The sequence below is a fragment of the Mirounga leonina genome, unplaced genomic scaffold (genome assembly GCF_011800145.1).
Source record: "Mirounga leonina isolate KUSES-001 unplaced genomic scaffold, KU_Mleo_1.0 Mir_127, whole genome shotgun sequence".
Classification (NCBI taxonomy): Eukaryota; Metazoa; Chordata; class Mammalia; order Carnivora; family Phocidae; genus Mirounga; species Mirounga leonina.
In genome coordinates, this window is record NW_023270316.1 from 69,233,691 (window position 1) to 69,256,430 (window position 22,740).

At 39.1% G+C, this 22,740-nt stretch overlaps 1 protein-coding gene across 12 annotated transcripts in view; it reads right to left on the minus strand.

Moving 5' to 3' along the window:
* FRY (FRY microtubule binding protein) overlaps nt 1-22,740 on the minus strand; it is a 347,615-nt gene that overhangs the window by 190,061 nt on the left and 134,814 nt on the right. Inside the window, exon 1 of one of the 12 annotated variants that reach the window (XM_035003592.1) lies at nt 20,726-20,761. The exons of the other annotated variants lie outside the window; for them this stretch is intronic. Coding sequence (XP_034859483.1) covers nt 20,726-20,746 — 21 coding nt within the window. The 5' untranslated portion in view covers nt 20,747-20,761. Of the gene's footprint in view, nt 1-20,725; nt 20,762-22,740 lie in introns of those variants that run through there. 12 annotated transcript variants of the gene reach the window in all.

The following is a 22,740-nucleotide window of genomic DNA, read 5'->3' on the forward strand; positions in this document are numbered from 1 at the left end:
GGGCAGAGGTACCAGTTTTTTATTTATTTTATTTTTTTTAAAGATTTTATTTATTTATTTGACAGAGAGAGACACAGCAAGAGAGGGAACACAAACAGAGGCAGTGGGAGAGGGAGAAGCAGGCTTCCTGCAGAGCAGGGAGCCCGATGTGGGGCTTGATCCCAGGACCCTGGGATCACGACCTGAGCCGAAGGCAGATGCTCAACGACTGAGCCACCCAAGCGCCCGAGGTACCAGTTTTTGTTTATTTTTTTATTTATTATTTTTTTATTTTATTATGTTATGTTAATCACATTACATCATTAGGTTTTTTTTAAACATTTTATTTTATTTTATTTTTAAAGATTTTATTTATTTATTTGAGAGAGAGAGAATGAGAGAGAGAGCACATGAGAGAGAGTAGGGTCAGAGGGAGAAGAAGATTCCCTGTGGAGCATGGAGCCCGATTCAGGGCTCAATCCAGGGACTCCAGGATCATGACCTGAGCAGAAGGCAGTTGCCTAACCAACTGAGCCACCCAGGCACCCTACATCATTAGTTTTTGACATAGTGTTCCATGATTCATTGTTTTCGTACAACACCCAGTGCTCCATGCAATACATGCCCTCTTTAATACCCATCACCAGCCTAACCCATCCCCCCCCCTCCCCTCTAGAACCCTCAGAGTCCATAGTCTCTCATGGTTCATCTCCCCCTCCGATTTCCCTCCCTTCATTTCTCCCTTCCTACTGTCTTCTTCTTCTTTTTTTTTTTTTTTAACATATAATGTGTTATTTGTTTCAGAGGTACAGGTCTGTGACTCAATAGTCTTACACAATTCACAGTGCTCACCATAGCACATACCCTCCCCAATGTCTATCACCCAGCCACACCATCCCTCCCACCCCCCACCACTCCAGCAACCCTCAGTTTGTTTCCTGAGATTAAGAATTCCTCATATCAGTGAGATCATATGATACATGTATTTTTCTGACTGACGTATTTCGCTCAACATAATACCCTCCAGTTCCATCCACATCGTTGCAAATGGCAAGATCTCATTCCTTTTGATGGCTGTATAATATTCCATTGTATATATATACCACATCTTCTTTATCCATTCATCTGTCGATGAACATCTTGGCTCTTTCCATAGTTTGGCTACTGTGGACATTGCTGCTATAAACATCGGGGTGCATGTACCCCTTCGGATCCCTACATTTGTATCTCTGGGGTAAATACCCAGTAGTGCAATTGCTGGGTCGTATGGTAGCTCTATTTTCAACTTTTTGAGGAACCTCCATACTGTTTTCCAGAGTGGCTGCCCCAGCTTGCATTCCCACCAACAGTGGAGGAGGGTTCCCCTTTCTCCGCATCCCCGCCAACATCTGTTGTTTCCTGACTTGTTAATTTTAGCCATTCTGACTGGTGTGAGGTGGTATCTCATTGAAGTTTTGATTTGGATTTCCCTGATGCCGAGCAATGTTGAGCACTTTTTCATGTGTCTGTTGGCCATTTGGATATCTTCTTTGGAAAAATGTCTGTTCATGTCTTCTGCCCATTTCTTGATTGGATCATTGGTTCTTTGGGTGTTGAGTTTGGTAAGTTCTTTATAGATTTTGGATACTAGCCCTTTATCTGATATATCATTTGCAAATACCTTCTCCCATTCTGCTGGTTGCCTTTTGGTTTTGTCGACTGTTTCTTTTGCTGTGCAAAAGCTTTTTATCTTGATGAAGTCCCAATAGTTCATTTTTGTTCTTGCTTCCCTTGCCTTTGGCGATGTTTCTAGGAAGAAGTTGCGGCTGAGGTCGAAGAGGTTGCTGTCTGTGTTCTCCTTTAGGGTTTTGAGGGACTCCTGTTCTCACATTTAGGTCTTTCAACCATTTTGAATCTATTTTTGTGTGTGGTATAAGGAAATGGTCCAGTTTCATTCCTCTGCATGTGGCTGTCCAATTTTCCCAACACCATTTGTTGAAGAGACTTTTTTCCATTGGACATTCTTTCCTGCTTTGCCGAAGATTAGTTGACCATAGAGTTGAGGGGCCATTTCTGGGCTCTCTATTCTGTTCCATTGATCTATGTGGCTGTTTTTGTGCCATTCCATGAGCATGGAACTTTTTTCCATTTCTTTGTGTCTTCCTCAATTTCTTTCATGAGTATCCTATAGTTTTCTGAGTACAGATTCTTTGCCTCTTTGGTTAGATTTATTCCTATGTATCTAATGGTTTTGGGTATACTTGTAAGTGGGATCGACTCCTTAATTTCTCTTTCTTCTGTCTTGTTGTTGGTGTATAGTAATGTCACTGACTTCTGTGCATTGATTTTACATCCTGCCACTTTACTGAATTCCTGTATGAGTTCTAGCAGTTTTGGGGTGGAGGCTTTTGGGTTTTCCACATAAAGTATCGTATCATCTGCAAAGAGTGAGAGTTTGACTTCTTTGCCAATTCAGATGCCTTTTATTTCTTTTTGTTGTCTGACTGCTGTGGCTAGGACTTCTAATACTATGTTGAATAGCAGTGGTTATAGTGGACATCCCTGCCGCGTTCCTGACCTTAGGGGGAAAGCTCTCAGTTTTTCCCCATTGAGAATGATATTTGCTGTGGGTTTTTCATAGATGGCTTTTATGATATTGAGGTATCCGAGGTACCAGTTTTTAAATAAGAAACTCTCCCTTAGCTATTCTGACCTTAATATATAGTGTTTGACTGCTACCACGATTCTTAACATCTTAAGATTCATCTTAACATATACCTCTTTGACCAAAACCTTAAAAATCTGATGCTGTAAGTGGCCCAGAGTTCTCAATGGAAACTACATAATAAAAACTATGGAATTCGTGTGAAAAATTTTACTGTCTATCCTGGGACTTGACATACAATAAAAAGTTGAAAAAAAACTATGGCATTCATACGAAAATTTTATTATCTATCTTGGGACTTGACATATAATAAAAAGTTGAAAGTGATACACTATTCCAAGTCCCTAGATTTAGAAACAAAATAAGGTCTATTACCTTACCAGTAAAATACTTACTATGTGTAACTTGTGAATTTGGGGCATGTTATTTGACTATGTCACATCCAAATCTCTGTGGAAATAACCTGGGTAGTGACAAAGGTCTACAGAAATCATTTTTCCTAATCATTACACCTTTGTTTACATTAGGAAGCCTTAACTGACTTTCCAGCAGGGCATTTTAAGGACAACGGTTTAGCCTTACCTGTCCCTTGTTTTCCTTTTCTTTTCTGTTTTTGGTATGGGAGTTAATACTGATCCATAATTTGATTCAGGATGAGAAACCACGTAAAAGTTATATATGAAAAACAATAGTAACTTTTACTTTAGCCAATGTAGATTTCCTAAAAGACTCCATTTACATGTTGTCAATCACATAGGCCCTCTTCCCTACCTCACTTCTCCAATCTTCTCCTCCACCTGAAAAGATAATATACACCTAAGGCAGATGGGAAACCCACCTCTACCCACCCCATAGAGTCTCTGTTCCTGAAGAAATGCATGCACATGGTGGGCTCAGTCTGGGTATCTGATGTCTTACCATGAGCCATATAAATCAATTGCTCTGTCTCATTTGCAAAATATACAGCTTCAAAATGTGTATTCATCTAAAATAAAGAGAAAACTGTGTTCTTAAGGGCTAACAGACACTTTCTCTTCAAAGTATGCTACCTAGAACACACTGGTGGGAGAGTGGATACAAAAATGTTGGCAAGAACACAGAAGAACAATTAAAGAAGCACCAGATTGAGTTGCTGGCACAAAAAGACAATTTAGCAATTAAACTGTGAAGCATTTCCTATATATGCAAAGGTTATAACGTCATCCAAAGTTCTTTGTAAAACCAGTTAAATTAAAAATATGAAAATTAAAGATGTGAAAACAGGTGGTGCCAGGTTCCACAAACACCCTTGGAACAAATGCAGCATAAGCATTTCTACTCAGTATTTTATTTATTCACCACTTAACAGTAACTGGGGGCTCACAACATGCCCAAGGCTACCTGTGGGTGGGGGGGAAGTGATGAAGAACACGTGGTTCCTGCCATTAAGGAGAAAAGTCTGAAATGGATAAGTAGGCAATGACCTCTTATGACTGTTGTCTATACTCGCTCATTATTCAAATCTCAGCCCAACTGTCACTTCCTCGGGGAAGTCTTCTGTGAGTCTTCTCTGAACACCGTGACTAGCCCCCATCCCCTACCCCTTACACGCTTGCAGAGCTCTGTATACGTTTCCTTTCATAGCACTTACCATAGCGTAAAGTCACATCACAGTGTGGAATCATGTTATGCGATTACACACACATGAGGGATGAGCTAAGTGTCGTCCCCTCTAGATTACATGCTCCAGAAATGCAGGATGCTCTGGTTCTCTGACACTTAAAAAGTTACAGAGCACAGTCTTGCTTGGTGATGGCTAAACATCTGCCAAATTAATAAAAGCTCTAGGCCAACGATGTCCAGTTTCTTCAAATATGAGATCCCTTGATTTGCATGCGTGTTTTGTTGCAAGTCAAAAACAATTTTTTAGTAGACTCTTTTATTGTGGCAGAATATACGTGATGTAAAATTTGCCATTGTAACCGCTTTTAAGGGTACAATTCAGGGTAGTAAAGACATTCACAATGTTGTGCACTATGTATTTTATAAAGACCCCTTTTAATGTCAAGAATTTTCCAGAAACTCCCAACTGCAAAACACGTACTCATAGCTCCAGGCATACAAGAGAGTAATTTGATTTTAGTATCTGTTGTTTAAAAGTATAAATGACAGGGGTGCCTGGGTGGCTCATTCGTTAAGCGTCTGCCTTCAGCTCAGATCACAATCCCAGGATCCTGGGATCGAGCCCCGCATCGGGTTCCCTGCTCCGCGGGAGGCCTGCTTCTCCCTCTGCCACTCCCCCTGCTTGTGTTCCCTCTCTCGCTGTGACTCTCTCTGTCAAATAAATAAATAAAATCTTTAAAACAAACAAACAAAAAAACAATTTCTTTAAAAAAAAAAAAAAAAGAAATTTGGGTTTTAGGGGCACCTGGGTGGCTCAGTCGTTAAGTGTCTGCCTTCGGCTCAGGTCATGATCCCAGGGTCCTGGGATCGAGCCCCGCATCGGGTTCCCTGCTCGGCGGGAAGCCTGCTTCTCCCTCTCCCACTCCCCCTGCTTGTGTTCCCTCTCTCACTGTGTCTCTGTCAAATAAATAAAATCTTTAAAAAAAATAATAAAAATAAAAGTATAAATGACAGAGAGCTAATACTATGCCTTCAGTGATACTTTTAAAAAGTTTTGTACTATAATAACAACAGTACTTATTTTATATACATTAGAAAAAAAGGAATACATCTATATGGGAGACTAATTTACTCAGCCAAAAGATGCTTAGCACACCTGTGGATCTGTAGACTTTTTGCAATAACTCAGGAGTTCATATCTTGGGAACCTTCTCTCGCTACTACCCGAAAGCCTGCCGCAGTGGGGGAAGGTGATCATGAACCTCCCATACCCTGAAACTTCCCATGCTTAAAAGTTACTTTTTCCCACTATTAATTAGATGGGAATGCTCATGAGAATGATATTTTAAACTTACACATATTTGCATACATACGAAGGAAACACTGATATGGTAAATTGTTGCTATACACAACTCACTGGGTCCATTAGCCAAGAACTTGGGTTCAGTGCCTCAGCAAAATAAGGAAAACAATGTAAAGGTATGTTAACTATTTTTTCACAAATATGCTGTCTTCATCATATTCTTTGAAGACTTAGTTTAAATGTTCCTCCCAAGATTAAGCCCTTTCTCAGTTCTCCTTCCTCGAGCCACCTGTTAGTTGTCACATGGGACTCTGTTTGCATCTATTCTTGTTAGCATTTCCACTGTGTTGCAACTTGTCTCTCTCCCCACACGCTGAGGACATAGTTGGGACTTATTGCCAGGGTTTGTTAAATGACTGAATATATGTCTATGCACTTGGAAAGATAGCTCTGGGCACAGAGAATCAAGCTCACATTTCACCATTCCCAAGTAATTTCTTTGCATTGACACAGATTTTATCAGTGTCAGGAGGCTTAAAAGTAGACCTGGGGAAAAGAGTATCATGCTGGCTAAATAAAAAGTAGAGAAAAAGAAGAAAGTTAGGGAAGGAGGTAGGAAGAGGGAAGAAAAGAGAGAAGAGGAGGGAGGCAAACATGCTCCAGCTCAGAAGAGTGCCATATGAATACAGAGCGAAGACCAGGAAGACTCAAGGTAAACTGTAGAGGCATGCTTCTGCTTGAGGTTGTCCTGCAGGAGACCAGCTGCATGGAATCCAGAGTCTAATAATCCAAGGTCTGCATATTCAAGACATCCTGGTTCTCAAAGAGCATTAAGTAAGTAGTAAAGTGAAATCGACACAGAATAAACAAGGGGTAAAGAACAAATAGAAATAGACTATGGCAAAGGAGGCTCAAAATAATGGTCTCATTCATCTAATTAGAACAGTGTGCTTTTACATTTTTTAAAAATTTGTTTTTTATTTCAATAGCAATTTTACTTATTTACTGGAAATTTGTTAATTGAATTGAATGATATGTTTTTTTTTTTTTTTTAAATCATTGTGAAAAAACTTAACTTTGGGGTGATGGATCCTTGAAAATTCTTAGTGGTCCAAAGCTGAGAGCCTTAGCTTTACCCAAAAGCTCCAGCTCACTGGGGGACACTGAACAAAGAGCCAAGCAAACCAAAAACACTGGGAGACTTGGCCTTGAACATCAGTGACTGCTAACAGCACAGAAAAGAGCTAACTAGACATTAAGTTCCTTCTCATGAGAGCAAGCACTATGAAATAGTCTTGACCAAAACAAATAAAACCCCCCACCAAACCTGAGTCTGACCAAGCCTCAGAGGCAATGTCCAGTTTTTAGGAAATATAGCAGTTAGAGGAATATGTTATAGTATGCCAAAGGGATGCAATCAATAAAATCCAGACTGAAAGAAACTCTGAAGGAAAGAAAAGTGTTTTTTTCAAGAAATAAGTTGCAACGGGGAGAAGTAGCGGCAGGGGTGGGGAGGGAATCCTGCTGATTTTTTTAAAAAGATGATGGCAATGTGAGAATCTTAGCTTGGAAAAAAAAAAAAACCGTTAAAAAAGTATGATATTCATGAGACTATTGGCAATTTGAACACTTTTTGTCTATTTGATGATGTTAAGGGATGACTGCTACTTTTTTAGTTGTGGTTATGATACTGCAGTTTTGTTTAAAAGAGAGTATCTTTCAGAGATACATGCTGAAATATTCAGAGATGAAATAATATAGTTTCTAGTATTTGTTCAAATAATATTCAGGGGAAATGCAGGGAGTGTGTAACAAATTGGCTGTGAGCTGGTAACTGTTGAAGTTGGGTTCATTTTATTGTCTTTCTACTTTAGTAATGTTTTAAATTAACCATAAGAAAAACAAACACAAAACAGGAGAACATGATGCATCACTTCTCTCATTGCTTAAATTTTTTCTTTTTATAGTATCTCGCTTTTCAAGATAGTATAAGCTACTTCTTAAAACTTATTTTAATAGCACTTACCCAACAATTTCTCTTTTCCTAACGGGGTTGCAGAAGGGACCCTCTCCCCATTGCTTTGCATTTACAGATAGGATTTGGTAGCAGGTATCTTGCCTGCTGTGTGAGAAGCAACACACAGTTCTGTGTGCACTGCGGGCTTTTCTTTGAATTTGCTCCCCGTGAATCAAAGAGCACTGCTGTCCTCACCCATCCAAGAGGGATTTTCTCCTGTTGTGAAGAATCTTGTAAGGGTTTCGAGTATTTCCATAAGAAAAGAGAAAGGTCTCTATTTGTGCTTCTCACACCTTGGGAAGTTCTTCCCTCCCTGTCCCTCCCCTCCCCTAAGAAAACACAAACTCTGAAAGCTCTTCTGTGTCTTGTATCTCCCTGAAAAGGGCAGAGGAAGGCCATTGACTTCTCCCTCAATTTCCAAACAATTTCAGTGTCTGCTATAGCTATATTCTCCCTTCTAGTCTTTTCACACTCAGCCTCTCTATAATCGAGAGGAGAAAAGACGGCCATATGAGGCAGAACAGGGGCAGTTAGACAAGTCTAGAAAAGGCTCATGTATCAAAAGGTGTTCTATTTGTGGGATACAAGGGGCTTATTTAAGAAATCATTTTCTGTATCTGAATGTTTAGGGACCTAAAAAAAAAAAAAAAAATCCCAAATACGTCCCATACAGTAGGACTTCACTAATCTAAAAAGATCCAAACTATTGCCCTCAGAGATATTTCAATAAACGTGTAAACCAGCAATGTCACTAGAGTTAATATGAGATTATTTAATTTGTTAAATACATCACCAACCTTACTTAAGATGCTCTTTTAATCTCTTTTAATGATTTTAGCAGTTGGACATAGTGGTTCAGTGCATGGGCTTCGGAGTCAGAGACTCGAGTTTGGATCCTAGTTCCCCTTATTTATAAACATACGAATTTTACTTAACCTCTGTAACTTTCAGTTAACTTTTAGGTAAAATAAAGATGAATAATACCAACCTAATCTCAGAGAACAGAAAGATGAATAGCTTGGAGTACTCAGTAACCGACAGTCATCACCATTATTGAAATTCCTTTTAAGACCATTATTATTGGAATTAGATCAGATTAAAATATGTAACCTCTTTCACAATGTTTAGGAGCTGAAACTAAGTTCCACCTATTTTTTTTCAGGGTAATATACACTCCCACTAACATTATTTAAGCTTTAATTTTAGCTTCCTGGAAGTTTCTAAGTATAACTAGAAAGCCGTATTACAGAGAGTAGGAAAAAATAAAAATTATAAGGAGTAATTGCTTTTCTCTCTTAAAAAATAAAAGTCTAAGGTTATTTTAGTGATTTTAATTCTTAATATGTAATTTAGAGGAAACCTTTTAATTTAATGGTGGGATGGTTTAAAAAAAAAAAAAAACAAAAACAAACCACCACCAAACTTCTCAAGTCTTGACATGACAGTGTTTTTGATTATAAGAACAAGTCTTGGCATAGTTGACTCAGGATTCTGATGCTATCAGCAGTGAAATTTTATAATCCACATGTCTGGTCTGAGTAGCTAACAATTTTCAGAACTGAACCACCACAAGTCGGGTCTCCAGAACACAAGGAGTGGGGGTAGCGAGCTGTCCCATCTAGTGGCGATAGCTCCTCAGAGCAGGGAGCTATGGACTCGACTGTTGAAATGCCACTAAAGCATTTCATCCAGAGCCCACAGCAGCAGGCACCCTACTTAGTCTGAACTAAAGAAAAACAAGGTTCAAAATATCTTTATGTTTTTTTTATTTAAAACTTTCTTTTTTTTTTAAGATTTTATTTATTTATTCATGAGAGACAGAGAGAGAGAGAGAGAGGCAGAGGCAGAGGGAGAAGCAGACTCCCTGCTGAGCAGGGATCCTGATGCGGGGCTCCATCCCAGGACCCTGGGATCATGACCTGAGCTGAAGGCAGACGCTTAACCGACTGAGCCACCCAGGTGTCCCCAAAATATCTTTATGTTTGATACATATTTTTCTCTTCAGATATTATTGGTGCAGCTTTGAGTCAACTTTGGAGACAGATCTAAGGAGTGAGCCTGAGAACTCACAGTTCTGAGTACCAGACTATTTCTCCTCAAAAGACTCCCCCTACATGAAGGGCAATCAGGGACCCAGGGGGTCTGAACTGCCCTGAAGATATACTCTGGTCGTTTTGATTTCCTGTCAGTATCACTGAACTTACAGCGGGAGACTGAGCGGTCTTGAGGTCGGTCTTGGTTTGTCCACAGGTAAAAAGGGACATCACCCCATGGCATCCTCACTGGGTTTGTGATAAGACTAATCAGCAGGACTTGGAACGCTTGGAGATGTGTGGAAGAAGGGTGCTTGTGGAAACTGACACAGTATTCTGTTCAGTATTTAAGATTAATTTTTTAAAGATTTTATTTTTTTATTTGACACAGATATTCTGTTCAGTATTTAAGATTAATTTTTTAAAGATTTAATTTTTTTATTTGACACAGAGAGCGAGAGATAGCGAGATAGCAAGATAGTGAGAGAGAGAGAGAGAGAGAGAGAGAGAGAGAGGGCACTTGAGCATGAGCAGGGAGGAGGGGCAGATTCAAATCTGGAAGAATATTTTGGCACTTAAAAAAAACAAACCTAAAAACTCTCAAGAGAATCTGTCCTATTTGCAGCTGGCTTTGCAAATTTCAGTGAAGCCTATTTCTTTGGTAAGTCCAACAGTCCCAAGTTCAAATCCATTATTTGAACAGTAGAGGGGAAACTTCAATTAAACTCAGCTACCAAGTTAATCTTCATTTTAATTGAACAAAAGAGCAGTTCCCACAGGCATTTTTTTTTTTCTTTTTTGAAACAATGGCAGCTACCAAGAAATGTAAGATATCACCTTCACTCATCTGTTTTTGGGTTACATTCTATTGTGTTGGTATTTTGATTTTTTTCTGGTCCCAATACACTGCACTAATGTGCATGCTATGTCCATTAAGTGGACATTCAGTGCATGTGGATGGACCTTACCCTGCCTCGTCTGGGACCCTGCTCCATTAGCCAGCTCCTCAGTCCCCCCAGAGTCACCCTCCCCCTTTGGTAGGTTCTTTCTCTCTGTTATCAACGTGCTTAGACCTTTTCATTGTAGTGCCTGCCTTGACCACATACCCACTGTTTTCTTTCTATACCCTTCTCATCTTTAGTTCTTCAAGGAGTGGTCTATATGTCCTGTATCCCCTTCCTCCCCTATTCTTTCTTCAATCCCCTGCAATCTCTTCTGTCACCACTAAAAACACTCGCCCTAGAGTCGCCAGTGATTTTCTAAATGACAAATCTGGTGGCCATTTTTCAGTAGTTTTCTTTCAGATCTTTCAGTTGCAATGAGACTCCCTTTTGTTCACTTGAATCACCCCATTCCTCCACCTTTTCTTCTCCCACTTCTTTAGGCATCCCTTCTCTGTGTCCTTCATAGGCTAGCTAGTCTTTCTTCGAAAATGTTTATATTCCCCAGGGCTGTCCTTGGAGACTTGAAATCAGTCATGTTCTGATTTTCTTCTGTCACCACACACACACACACACGCACACACACACACCCTTCTCAGACCCAACCAAATCACCTCTCATCAAAAAAATCCTATTTGCCCTTCGAGGTTCACTTATCTCACCACACTTTTCCTGATGACTCCTATGAGAAGTGACAGCCCTGTTTCACTCTTCAGTAGCTCTTCTGGTATTCTCTAGCTCTTGGGTACCCAACCAATGTCATCCTAGTTATTCATGGACATATCATTTCCCAAGTAGATCAGAGCTTGGACTTTAGAGTCAATCAAACTAGGATATGAATTGGGGTATTAACCCTAACTACACCACCTTTGGTATATCTTATTAAATCTCTCAGGTTCAGCCTCTCTGACTAAAAATGAAGGAGGCCATGGGTCTAGGGGTTAAGAGGAAGAGTCCCAGAGTTAGATGGTCCATGGTGAATGTCAGCTCCACCTCTTGCTAACTGTGTTCTTTGGACTAGTTACTTAAATTCCTTGTATGTGAAGTGGGGTAGTAAGAGTAACTACACCTTATGATGTTGGTTTGAAGATTAGGTGGGTTAATATTATTAAAGCATTAAGAACAGTGCTTGGCTGTATGTAAACACAAACTGTTATTATTTTTACCCACCTTCTAGGGTTAATGTGAAGATTAGTGTGCCTGAAATATGACAGATGAGCAAAAAATGGCAGTCATTCTTCATCTTTCTTTTTGTATAATACACAGCATCAATCATTTATACTTGGAAGTTGGAAAATACTATCTATCTCTATATCTATCTGTAAGCTATTATCAAAAATACCTTATAAAACATACATTCTTATAATTGCTAGCATGATCTGTGGATATCAAGACTTGTGCTGGTTAAAATTGTACTCAAAAACTATTTGTTGACCCAAATGCCCATCAAAACGTGACCACATAAACACACTGCAGTCTATACATTAAATGGAATTCTACTCAGCAATGAAGATGAACAAATTACTGATAAACAATAAAAAAATGGATGCATCTCAAATACATTACGTTGAGTGAAGAAAACTAGACACAAAAGAGTACATTTTGTATGGCTTCCATTTATATGAAGTTCTAGAAAATGGAAATCTATACACAGATCAATAGTTGCCTGAGGCCAGGGGTGGTCGTATATGGTCCACCTTCACAGGGCACAAGAGAACTCATCAGAATGACAGAAATGTTCTGCATCTGGATTGTGGTTGTGCGGACACATGTGCATGAATTTGCCAAAATTCATCAAACTGTAGATTTAAAATCTCTGCAGTTTAATGTATGTAAACTCTACTGTAATGCTGATTTAAAATAAAACTCTTCATTGGATGAATGAGAAGAAGAATCCTCAATCTGTCTGAATGGCACTTTATTTTCCTGGAGACCAAATGGAGGAGGGGAGGCCACTGTGATGGTAATGATTTCGCTTTAGGAATGGGAGCCACTGCCTGGTTTCCATACTCTCTTGCTACAGCTAGTCTATCCTGAGCATGAGTGTGGCATTGTTTGCCTTTGAGGAGCTCATAATATGTTATTCTGTCCACTGGGAATCCCAGGAAATCTTGGGTAAGTGGGTATGGATGAAGCCACAGAGCTGATATTTACGAGGTGAGACACACTGATCCCAGGGTCACTGGGCAAGTTTGGATTTATTTAGAACACCTTGACTGACCAATGTGGTACGTGTGCAGCACTGTTCAGATGGGAAGGAGTGCATGCTACACACTTTCTCAGGGTGTTACTGACAGGTCAGAAGCTCACATTGGTGAGTAGAGACCATTTCACTCAGCGCTGCAGACAAGTCTCCTCTCGGATGGAATCTGGTCACCCAGTGCCATCATCTGAACCCCAGCAGCTAGAGCAAACCCCAAGTGAACCCCCAGAATGCCGCCATTCTGGAATTAGAATTTGACACACGGAGATAAGCATTTTCATTTCTGTTGAAGTTCTACTGTCTGTAAGTATCTTAAAGTTTTATTTTCTACATGAGCTATTTCTACAGGATGCTTCAGGCAGGATCTTCTTCATGATTATCATTATATAAAATTCATTGCATACCCCAATTTGTGCAGCCAAACAAAACTTCTTAGTCAAAATTTAAATGATCCAATTACTTGAGATCACTTGATAAAATAAAAGGCAAACTCTGGGGATAAAGAATAGAAAAATAGGTAGATCAAAATCTACTTACCTACTCTGTCTTTTAAAGTGCTATTAAAAGGCAATGTTCTGGAACTAGATAGAGGTGAAAGCTCTACAACCTGTGAATACTCATTGAATTGCTCTCTTTGAAAGGGTGAATTTTATGGTATGTGAATATATCTCAGTAAAAAGCAATACATCCATTTTAGGTCAATCAAAAATATTTAAAGATGATGGCACTTGACTTCCTTTTTGTGGTCTTTGATTCCTGGGCTCAGCGACTGAATCATCTTGGAAAAGCCTACTAGAATATTCCAGCCCCACTTAATGTGATTACAACTTATGAATTGAGTAGAAATCCCCAAAGGCATCAGGAAATACCATCAAATGGAATACTGTATTTTACAAAATCGTTTAAGCCAGAGAGTACAAGATCTATAAGTCAGCAACAATCAAAAATATCTAATAAAACGTGTCTTATTATTCTTAATATGACCCGTGGAAATCCAGACTTCTGCTGGTTAAAATGACTAAAATGCTACAGTAAACCCCGCTGCTGCCTAAAACTGTATTAATCACACTTTCAGGAATGTCAAAATGCAAAATGCTATGTGGAAACATAGAGATATTATATCATAGTGAATGTCTAGATGGGCCTCTAGTGCTCATTACTACGTTGTATCATTGAACTTATTTTTATTGGCCTTTCCTGTTACTTTAAAATATGATGCTATATTTTCAAATATTCTTTTGTGCTAAAATGAAATCTCCATAAATAGTAAAAAGAAGCATATAATCTGAAAGAACCAGACTGAAAATAACTTGAGGAACGACCTTCCCCTGGTTTCGTATTCTCAAGAAGAAACCTTAATAATTTTCTCATAAAGTCACTGGACATAAAAATTAAGGCCCTACCCATGGATGAACTGAATTGAATACTGTGAAGTTCAAGGAAAAAGCCCTTAGGTGTTTTTTTTTTATTACTTCATAATAATTGCATATAGTTTATTTGCTGTAAGTTTCAATTGAAATTTTACTATCATGGTGCATTAAATTTCATTTTACTGCTGAGAAATCCTACTTAACAACCACAAAAGAAATCCTTTTGGTCTCTATGGTCCCAAGAATACTCATAATAAGGAAAACACAATTTAATTTGAACAGTGTACAGAAAAACAGGAGTTTGTGAGCTCATCTGAAAGATCAGTTCATTCAGCAGCTAAATGAAACCTTTCAAATATTATCCCTGAGCTTTAACTCCTAATACTATTTTGTTTCTGTTTAGGGTGAGTTTCCAGATTTCTGGTGGATGCCTTTATGGATTAAGTAAGGGGTGCCAGGCTGAGTGCTTTGCTAAGAAATTGTTATTTTTAAAGTTATTTATTTATAATTGGGACAATGAGCTAGTACTTTGTCAAGTGTAATGTTAAGTATTTCTCACCTGACCAGAATGGTTTCTTAGTCTCCTTTCAGGACAACATTAATTTGATTCTATCACTACACTCAGTAGGGAACTCAATCTAGAAATTATTTTCATTCTCTTTCAATTTCCCTTATTAGATTTACTGAAGCAAGAGAGGCCTCTGTTTAAAGAGGAGTGTGGCTAAAAACACTAGCTGCTTGTCCTTCTGGGAAGCCGACTCAAATCCACAGGGAGGATTTGATGCAGAGAGGCATTAAAGCTGATGTTCTGCTATTTACACATCCTTAGTCATCCGCCATGTAACATTTGGTTAGGATAGGAAGACAGGCATATACACCAGTGCAGAAAACCCGCCAACTTGCAAATTTGGGCATGGTGAAATATCATGAAATATCACATGGTTGAGGTTAGTGACTAGCTATCAGGCTACAAGCATGACTAATGTAACGATCCAATATATAAAGATCCAAAGTTAATTAGAGGCAGTAATTCTATCCTTTAATTAGTACAGCATGATTTCCTAATTCACAAATCCCTTAAACATTAAAAAGTTTCCTGACGGAAAGATCTGATATTTTCTGATATTGAGCAGTCTGTAGATAACTCCAATTATCTAAAGAGGTGAAATACAGGATTATAGCTGACGGTTCAATCTCTGTATGTGCTAGAGGTGAAAACACAAGCTCTTTTGTAACTACAAATAGATTGTATCCTAACCTTGGTCTGTTAACTCATCAGATACAGTCCAAAACAGAAGAGGAAGCTAGGGTGAGTGTGCATTTCACTTGCCAAACGCCTCGGTTACTTAGAGCCACAGTCGAGTTCATTAAAACTGCTAGAACAAACAACTCATCATATCTAGTTTGTCGGTGGCAGGCTACCAGTGTTATTGTTACAATGCAACATCCTGCCTACCTTCAGAGTTAACGGGAGCGCTGTCCTGACGCCAACGCCGGGACCTCAGCACCAGGAGGAGCTGAAAGCCTGAGACGCCGGGCCGAGGAACAAAGGTGTGTCAACAGACGTTGCTGCTGGAACCTAGAACACCATTAGCGTGCAGTGATGCTGTCATTAGCTAATTGCCTGGCCTTTCAACGTTGGTGCCAGCTGCCCATGACTGGTATTCACACAGGTTTGGTCTTAAGGCATGACATATTTCATTCCAGATTCATGGTGTGTGGTGCAACAGAGCCCGGCATCCTTTATTCTTCAAAGACTTGCGCAACAAGAAAATATTTTGTGCTCCTTCTAGTTTACTTTCAGACTTACATTACAACAGAAATTGCATTGTTTGTTTTAGGTTAGCAAACCTGCTAGAGCATGTTATGTTATGAAGTCTCCATTCCAACACAACACAGTTAGCATCACTATGAGTAAGTGTCTACCACCCTACATCTGTGCTCCAAGCTCAACCCAGCGATAACATCTGGAGGATCTTGCCTGTGTCTTGCCCGTTAACTATTTTGTGAGCAGGGGCTATCGGGGCTCAAGCAATCCCAATGATAAACTCTCCCATTTTCATATCACTGTTCATCAGAAAAGGGTTTTTAAATATCAGAACATTAGAGGAAGGCAAGCACCGCCCTCTTGCTCAGTCACAGGCTCTGCTAGAGGACAAGATGAAAGTTAGGTGTGTTTTCTTCTTTTGAAGTTGTAGGCAGATCTTTTCCTTTTCCAGGTTTCAATCAAAGTAGAGAAAAAATTACTTGCTTTCTGAGTAAGTCTTATGCAAATTAGAATTTCTTGTTTTTCTTGTTGACATTCTATGCCGATAGACTATAGATCTAGATGAAACCCCTGGTCCAATACCCGATTTAATTTCTCCTGCAGTTCCTTGTAAGGATACTAGAAGCTTAAACCAGCATGGATTCGCCAAGATGTGACTTAATACATCCAGAGATGTGGAGAATTGATGCTTGTATTTATTATATTACATTAGAACTAAATCTGTGCCTGGTTGTCAACATCTCATTGGGAAGAAAACAATGATGGGTCATACCTAAATGCTCTGTTAGAAGCACAGGCTAGTAAAATCAAGTTTCTTGTTTGCTGGCTAAATTAGAGGAAGGAGGGCAGACAGAAGAGGCTGCCTCAGGAGTGTGGTTGAAAATTCTTGGAAATTTTAACTTCCACTTGTAATATAAATAAGTCCTGGGGATATAATGTACAGTATGGCAACTCTAGTGACAACTCTGTATTGTATATTTGAAAGTTGACAAGAATGTACATCTTAGAAGTTCTCATCATAAGAAAAAAATAGTTGTAACTGTGTGGTAATGGATGCTACTACATTTATTGTGGTAATTATTTTACAATATGTACATATTTCAAATCATGTTATACACCTAAAACTAATACTAATCCGCCTAAAATGAATTCATCTAAAACTAACATAATGTTGGTGGTAATGCAAGTTGGTACAGCCACTTTGGAAAACAGTGTGGAGGTTCCTCAAAAATTTAAAAATAGAGCTACCCTATGACCCAGCAATTGCACTACTGGGTATTTACCCCAAAGACACAGATGTAGTGAAAAGAAGGGCCATATGCACCCCAATGTTCATAGCAGCAATGTCTGCAATAGCCAAACTGTGGAAAGAGCCGAGATGCCCTTCAACAGATGAATGGATAAAGAAGATGTGGTCCATATATACAATGGAATATTACTCAGCCATCAGAAAAGATGAATACCCAACTTTTACATCAACATGGATGGGACTGGAGGAGATTATGCTAAGTGAAATAAGTCAAGCAGAGAAAGTCAATTATCATATGGTTTCACTTATTTGTGGAACATAAGGAATAACATGGAGGACATTAGGAGAAGGAAGGGAAAAATGGGCGGGAGGAATTGGAGGGAGAGATGAACCATGAGAGACTATGGACCTGAGAAACAAACAGGGTTTTAGAGGGGAGGGGGGAGGGGGGATTGGTTAGCCGGTGATGGGTATTAAGGAGGGCACGTACTGCATGGAGCACTGGGTGTTATATGAAAACAATGGATCGTGGATCACTACATCAAAAACTAATGATGTATTGTATGGTGACTAACATAATAAAATTTAAAAAATAAGTAAATAAAAATAAAACTAACATAATGTTACATTGTATCATATATATATGTCAATTATATCTCAATAAAATGGGGAGAAAAAGAAAATCAGTTTGAACTGATGACTCACTTTAAGAAAATTAAGTATTTCTCCCTCTGAGCTTGTCAATAAATGTAAACACATGAATGAGAAAAAGAAAATTCTTGAAATTTTCTGACCTTGCTTTATTTAGTTGAATAATACAGCCTTTCACATTTTGGGCCACTGGCTTCCCAGTGTGGCCCAGCATGAAGATGTTCCTACTTGTTTCTGAGACCCCTACCCTCAAGAACCCAGGACATTTCTTCTTAGAAAGCTTTTGAAAACCATTCTGTGTGGACTCACTTTCTAGGTTTTCAGTTTATACATGGGTAAGCCTCAAGTATTTTGCTGGAGATACAGTGAGACTGTGGGGGTGCTGTCTTCTTTTGTATACTTTTATTTGCTTGCTTCTGTCACCTCCCAGAGCACAAGTCCTTACAGGATCCAGACCAGGTCTGCTTAAACCAGCTTTGGCTTTGTCTCCCTCATAGCCACGGCAGAGTTCAGAACAACCATTTGACAGTAACAGTGAATGGCCAACGGCAGGCATCCAACTGTCCTCTCAAGCTTCCATTCCTTTTGAACAAACACAAAGAGAGCAAGCACCAGGCTGACTTCCAAAGAAATATACCAGATTTGGTTAGTTGATCCCAATTATTGAGTGATGACGACAACAATGATGATGACTGAGCACTTAGTAGGTGCTAAGGATTACAGCAGGAGCTCCACACATTACCTCCAACCCTCTCAACTGCTGTGTGTGCTAGGTTCTGCTACTCCAATTTTGCAAACGACAAAAAAGGGAGATTGACTGCTTGGCTCAAGGCCACATGACACTAAAGAGGTTGAATCAGGATTCAAATTCAGATCAGACTGAATAAAAAGTTGTTTTGTCTTTACCTTTATCCGTTCTTGTCCATTAAATCTACAAAGTCAAGATTATGGGTGCTCTTGATTTTGAAAAGCTGAAGAGTCTTGTTTTTGGAAAAGTTTATTGAGCAGGTAATTGCCTGTGACTAAGGGTGACAGATGCCATATAAATGGAGAGACTCAGAGATAATGTGAACGTACATTCTGAGACTGTCCAACTGCTTAGAGTCAACCTGACTCTCCTCTTCACATATTGCTAAGGTGAAGAAGGGAGCAGGTGACCATATCAATGAATAATGAGGTATCTTTAGATGCCCCGAGGCAGAAGGCTGAGAATCAGTATCTCTTGTACTCAGCAGATATGAGGCATCATCTGCTGAGGAGTACAAAGGACAAAACAAAATCCATTATTATCAGTTTAGAGGTTGGCAAGATGACTCTCAGAAGCACAGTTTCCTACAAAGACATTCCTTTTAAGCTACTATATTGTTTCATCTATTCATCCATCTATCCATTCACTCATTTATCATATAGTCATTTATTCATTTATTCAAAAACTCTTTACTGTCTATTGTATACAAAGCAGAGTCCTAGACATGGGGACATGGGCTGTGTGTGTGTGTGTGTGTGTGTGCTAAAGATGAATCAGACAGTTATTGCCTCTAAGGAACTTACTGTCTAGTATAGTGTTTCTTCAACTTTAAAAAATCTGTATCTCCCACCCACCTGCCATGAAAATATATATATTTTACAGTATGGTCTGATATACATACATGTGACTCAAAGTTTTGTAAAGCGTTATTTACCCTTAAAACCTATAATGTACTTTGATATTTTCTTTCTTTTTAAAAAATTTTTATTAAGATTTTTATTTATTTTTATTTGACAGAGAGAGCACAAGTAGGGGGAGCAGCAGAGGGAGAGGGAAAAGCAGGCTCCCCACTGAGCACGGAGCCTGATGCTGGGCTCGATCCAGGACCCTGGGATCATGACCTGAGCCGAAAGCAGATGCTTAACCGACTGAGCCACCCAGGCAGCCCTACTCTGATATTTTCTATTCTAGTCTATTCTAATACTCTAGTTCAATAAACATGGTACAGTTTGCTTGAGAGAATGATACAGTGCTTCAGATAGAGATTTAGAGGTGTGTATATTCACATCTACATAGCTGTATGTAGTCAGCAGGGAAGAAATCAAGTAAACTTTTTCAGATGATGAGGTACTTGAGCGGGACCTTGGGACATAGGCTAAAAGACAGGCAGGAGGAAGAGGTAAGAGGCCATCCAGGAAGGAGGCAGCATGCAGAAATGCACAGTGGCAGGCAGGCATGGACTTGAAACATGGGTTGGTAAAGGTGCAGGGTCAGGAAGTAAGACAGACTGTAGCCAACTCAAGGAGTGCAAGGGTGTGAAATAAAGGTTTTGAACAAGGAAATGAAAGGGACAGGGTTGGATTTAGGGAAGATTCATCAGACAGGATCAGAAGAGGAATTGGTGACAATTCCCTCACTCTTCCTTTCATGCACTTCGAAGCCACTCCGCCTTGCCATGGAACTTCTGCTTGCAATGAGCCTCACTGTGCAAAGGCCCACCCTGGCCTTATCTGCACGAGAAGCAAACCAAGAATTCTGCAGAAGATTGGCAGGAAAAGGGACTAAGGAAACTAAAATCTCACATGCTATAAACACTTGGAAATATTGAATGAAATGTAAGATTTTTTTTTTTTAAATGCAGAAATAAGTTCACCAGAAAGTAAAAGGGAAATGAAAAGCAAGAAGACATGAGGTGACAAAGTGGCTGCACAGGGAGAGGACTATTGGTCTCATTACCCTGGAGGCCTTTTTTGTTGCCCACTTGGGGACAGGAAACAAAGCTGTGGGCCTTGAGAGGTGGGACACTGGAAATAAGACACTTACAGAAAGTCTGGTGCTAAAAATGAAACAATACATAGAGAAAAATCTATCCATTGGCACAGGAAGATAAAAAGATATTCCAATAGTCCTTGCCTGGGTTTGGGTAAAAATAGCAACAACATCTTCCCCGAAAATTTGAAATTAGAGTCCCAGGTCTTACATGAATTTGGGGTTTACCTGTATCACTTTTAGGTGCATAAACTCCCAAGCCAACATAATATTTGGCCCCAGATAGTGATAACTCTGGAGGTAATCTAAAAGAAGACACAAAAAATGTAGTTTAAGGTGATCAAAGACATAAAATAGAAATCATAAACTTAAGGAACAAAATACACCTAACTAGATTTTATTTTTTAATTTATTTTTTAAAGATTTTATTTATTTATTTGAGAGAGAGAGTGAGAGAGAGCACGAACAGAGGGAGAGGGAGAAGCAGACTCCCCACTGAGGGAGATATGGGGGTGAGCCAGGGGGTGAGAGAGAGCCAGATATGGGGGTGAATCCTGGGATGGTGGGATCATGACCTGAGCAGAAGGCAGATGCTTAACCAACTGAGCCACCCAGGCACCCCCTAACTAGATTTTAAAAGAGAACCAACAGCACTTCCAAAAATGAAAAATAGAGTCACCAAAATTATAATTCTTAACGGGCAAGTTAAACATCCGATTAGACACAGCCCAAGAGAGTGTTAATTGAGGATGGACATGAGAAAATTACTCAGAATGCAGTAGCAAGAGACAAGAGGCAGAAATAATAAAAGAAGGGTAAAAAAGATATGAAATATAGCATAAGGCCCAAAATACATCTAATAGGAATACCAGAAAAAGAGGGAAAGTGGAGGAATGGCAATATTCAAGTAATTAATGGCTAAGAATTTTCCAGAATTGATAGAAGATATAAACCCTCAATTCAAGAAGCATGGGAGTCTCAAACAAGAAAATAAAAATAACTCCACATCCAAATAGAGTGTAGTGAAACTGAAGAACACTATAGACAAAGAGAAAAACCAGAAAAGCAAATAGGGAACAGAATCAATCATCCAGAAATAACAAATCAGCCAAAGACTTTGCAACAGCAATGTTAGTGGGAACATAGTGAATTATATCACCAGAAGTCTAGGGGGAGGAATAAATGTCAAACTAGAATTCTATTCCCAGCTGAACTACCAGGGACTGCTGAGGGAGAAATAAAGACCCCTTAGATAAACAAGACCAAGTGATTTACCACCCACCGACTCTTATTTAAAGAACTACAAAAAACATATTTTTGGAAGAAGAAAATTTAAACAGAGGGAAAGAGTAGGAGGCAAAAGGAATGAGCATCCATTGTATTATTTTCTATACTTTTCTGATTTGAAATAAAAATATAAAAAAAAGCCACAGATGACCCAATTTAGCTTGTTTAAAACCCTTTGCTTGGGAAAGGTAAAATAACGGTAAGACTGGATAAGAGTGAATGCTATCAATTAAGCCCATGAAGCAATAAAAGTAGAATAAAATTGATTAATCCATAAATATCAATAAATATGACCTAAGCATCTTCTGAGCAAAAAGAACAATACTGTTAACCCAGTAGAAGATGTTTACAAAGAAAAAAAACCTAAAATTTAATTTTGGCAGAACATCTTTATTTCCTGTCCTTTTTTTATCATTAAAGTTAGCTATTTGGATATTAGAAATTCACAAATACAACTTTAATTTACTATTTTGTGTAACTGTCTAATTGATGTGGAATTTTGAAGAATTTAGTCTTTTTTTTTTAAAGATTTTATTTATTTATTTGACAGAGACAGACACAGCGAGAGGGAACAAAAGCCGGGGGAGTGGGAGAGGGAGAAGCAGGCTTCCCGCAGAGCAGGGAGCCCGATGTGGGGCTCGATCCCAGGACCCTGGGATCATGACCTGAGCAGAAGGCAGACACTCAACGACTGAGCCACCCAGGCACCCCAAGAATTTGGTCTTTTAAAAGTAAACTGAAAAGTACAGATTCCAGAGGATTGCCACAGGTAATAAATCTATACTTCCAACTTATTGAAAATTATCCTTACTACTCCCATACACGTTTTAATTACATCAAAGATAATAGAATACAATTTTGTGATTTAATACAAACCTACATAAACTCAGGCTTTTAAAGGATTCGGTGTCTTTCACATAGACCTAACTCAGCAATAAAAATAGTAGGGGACATTT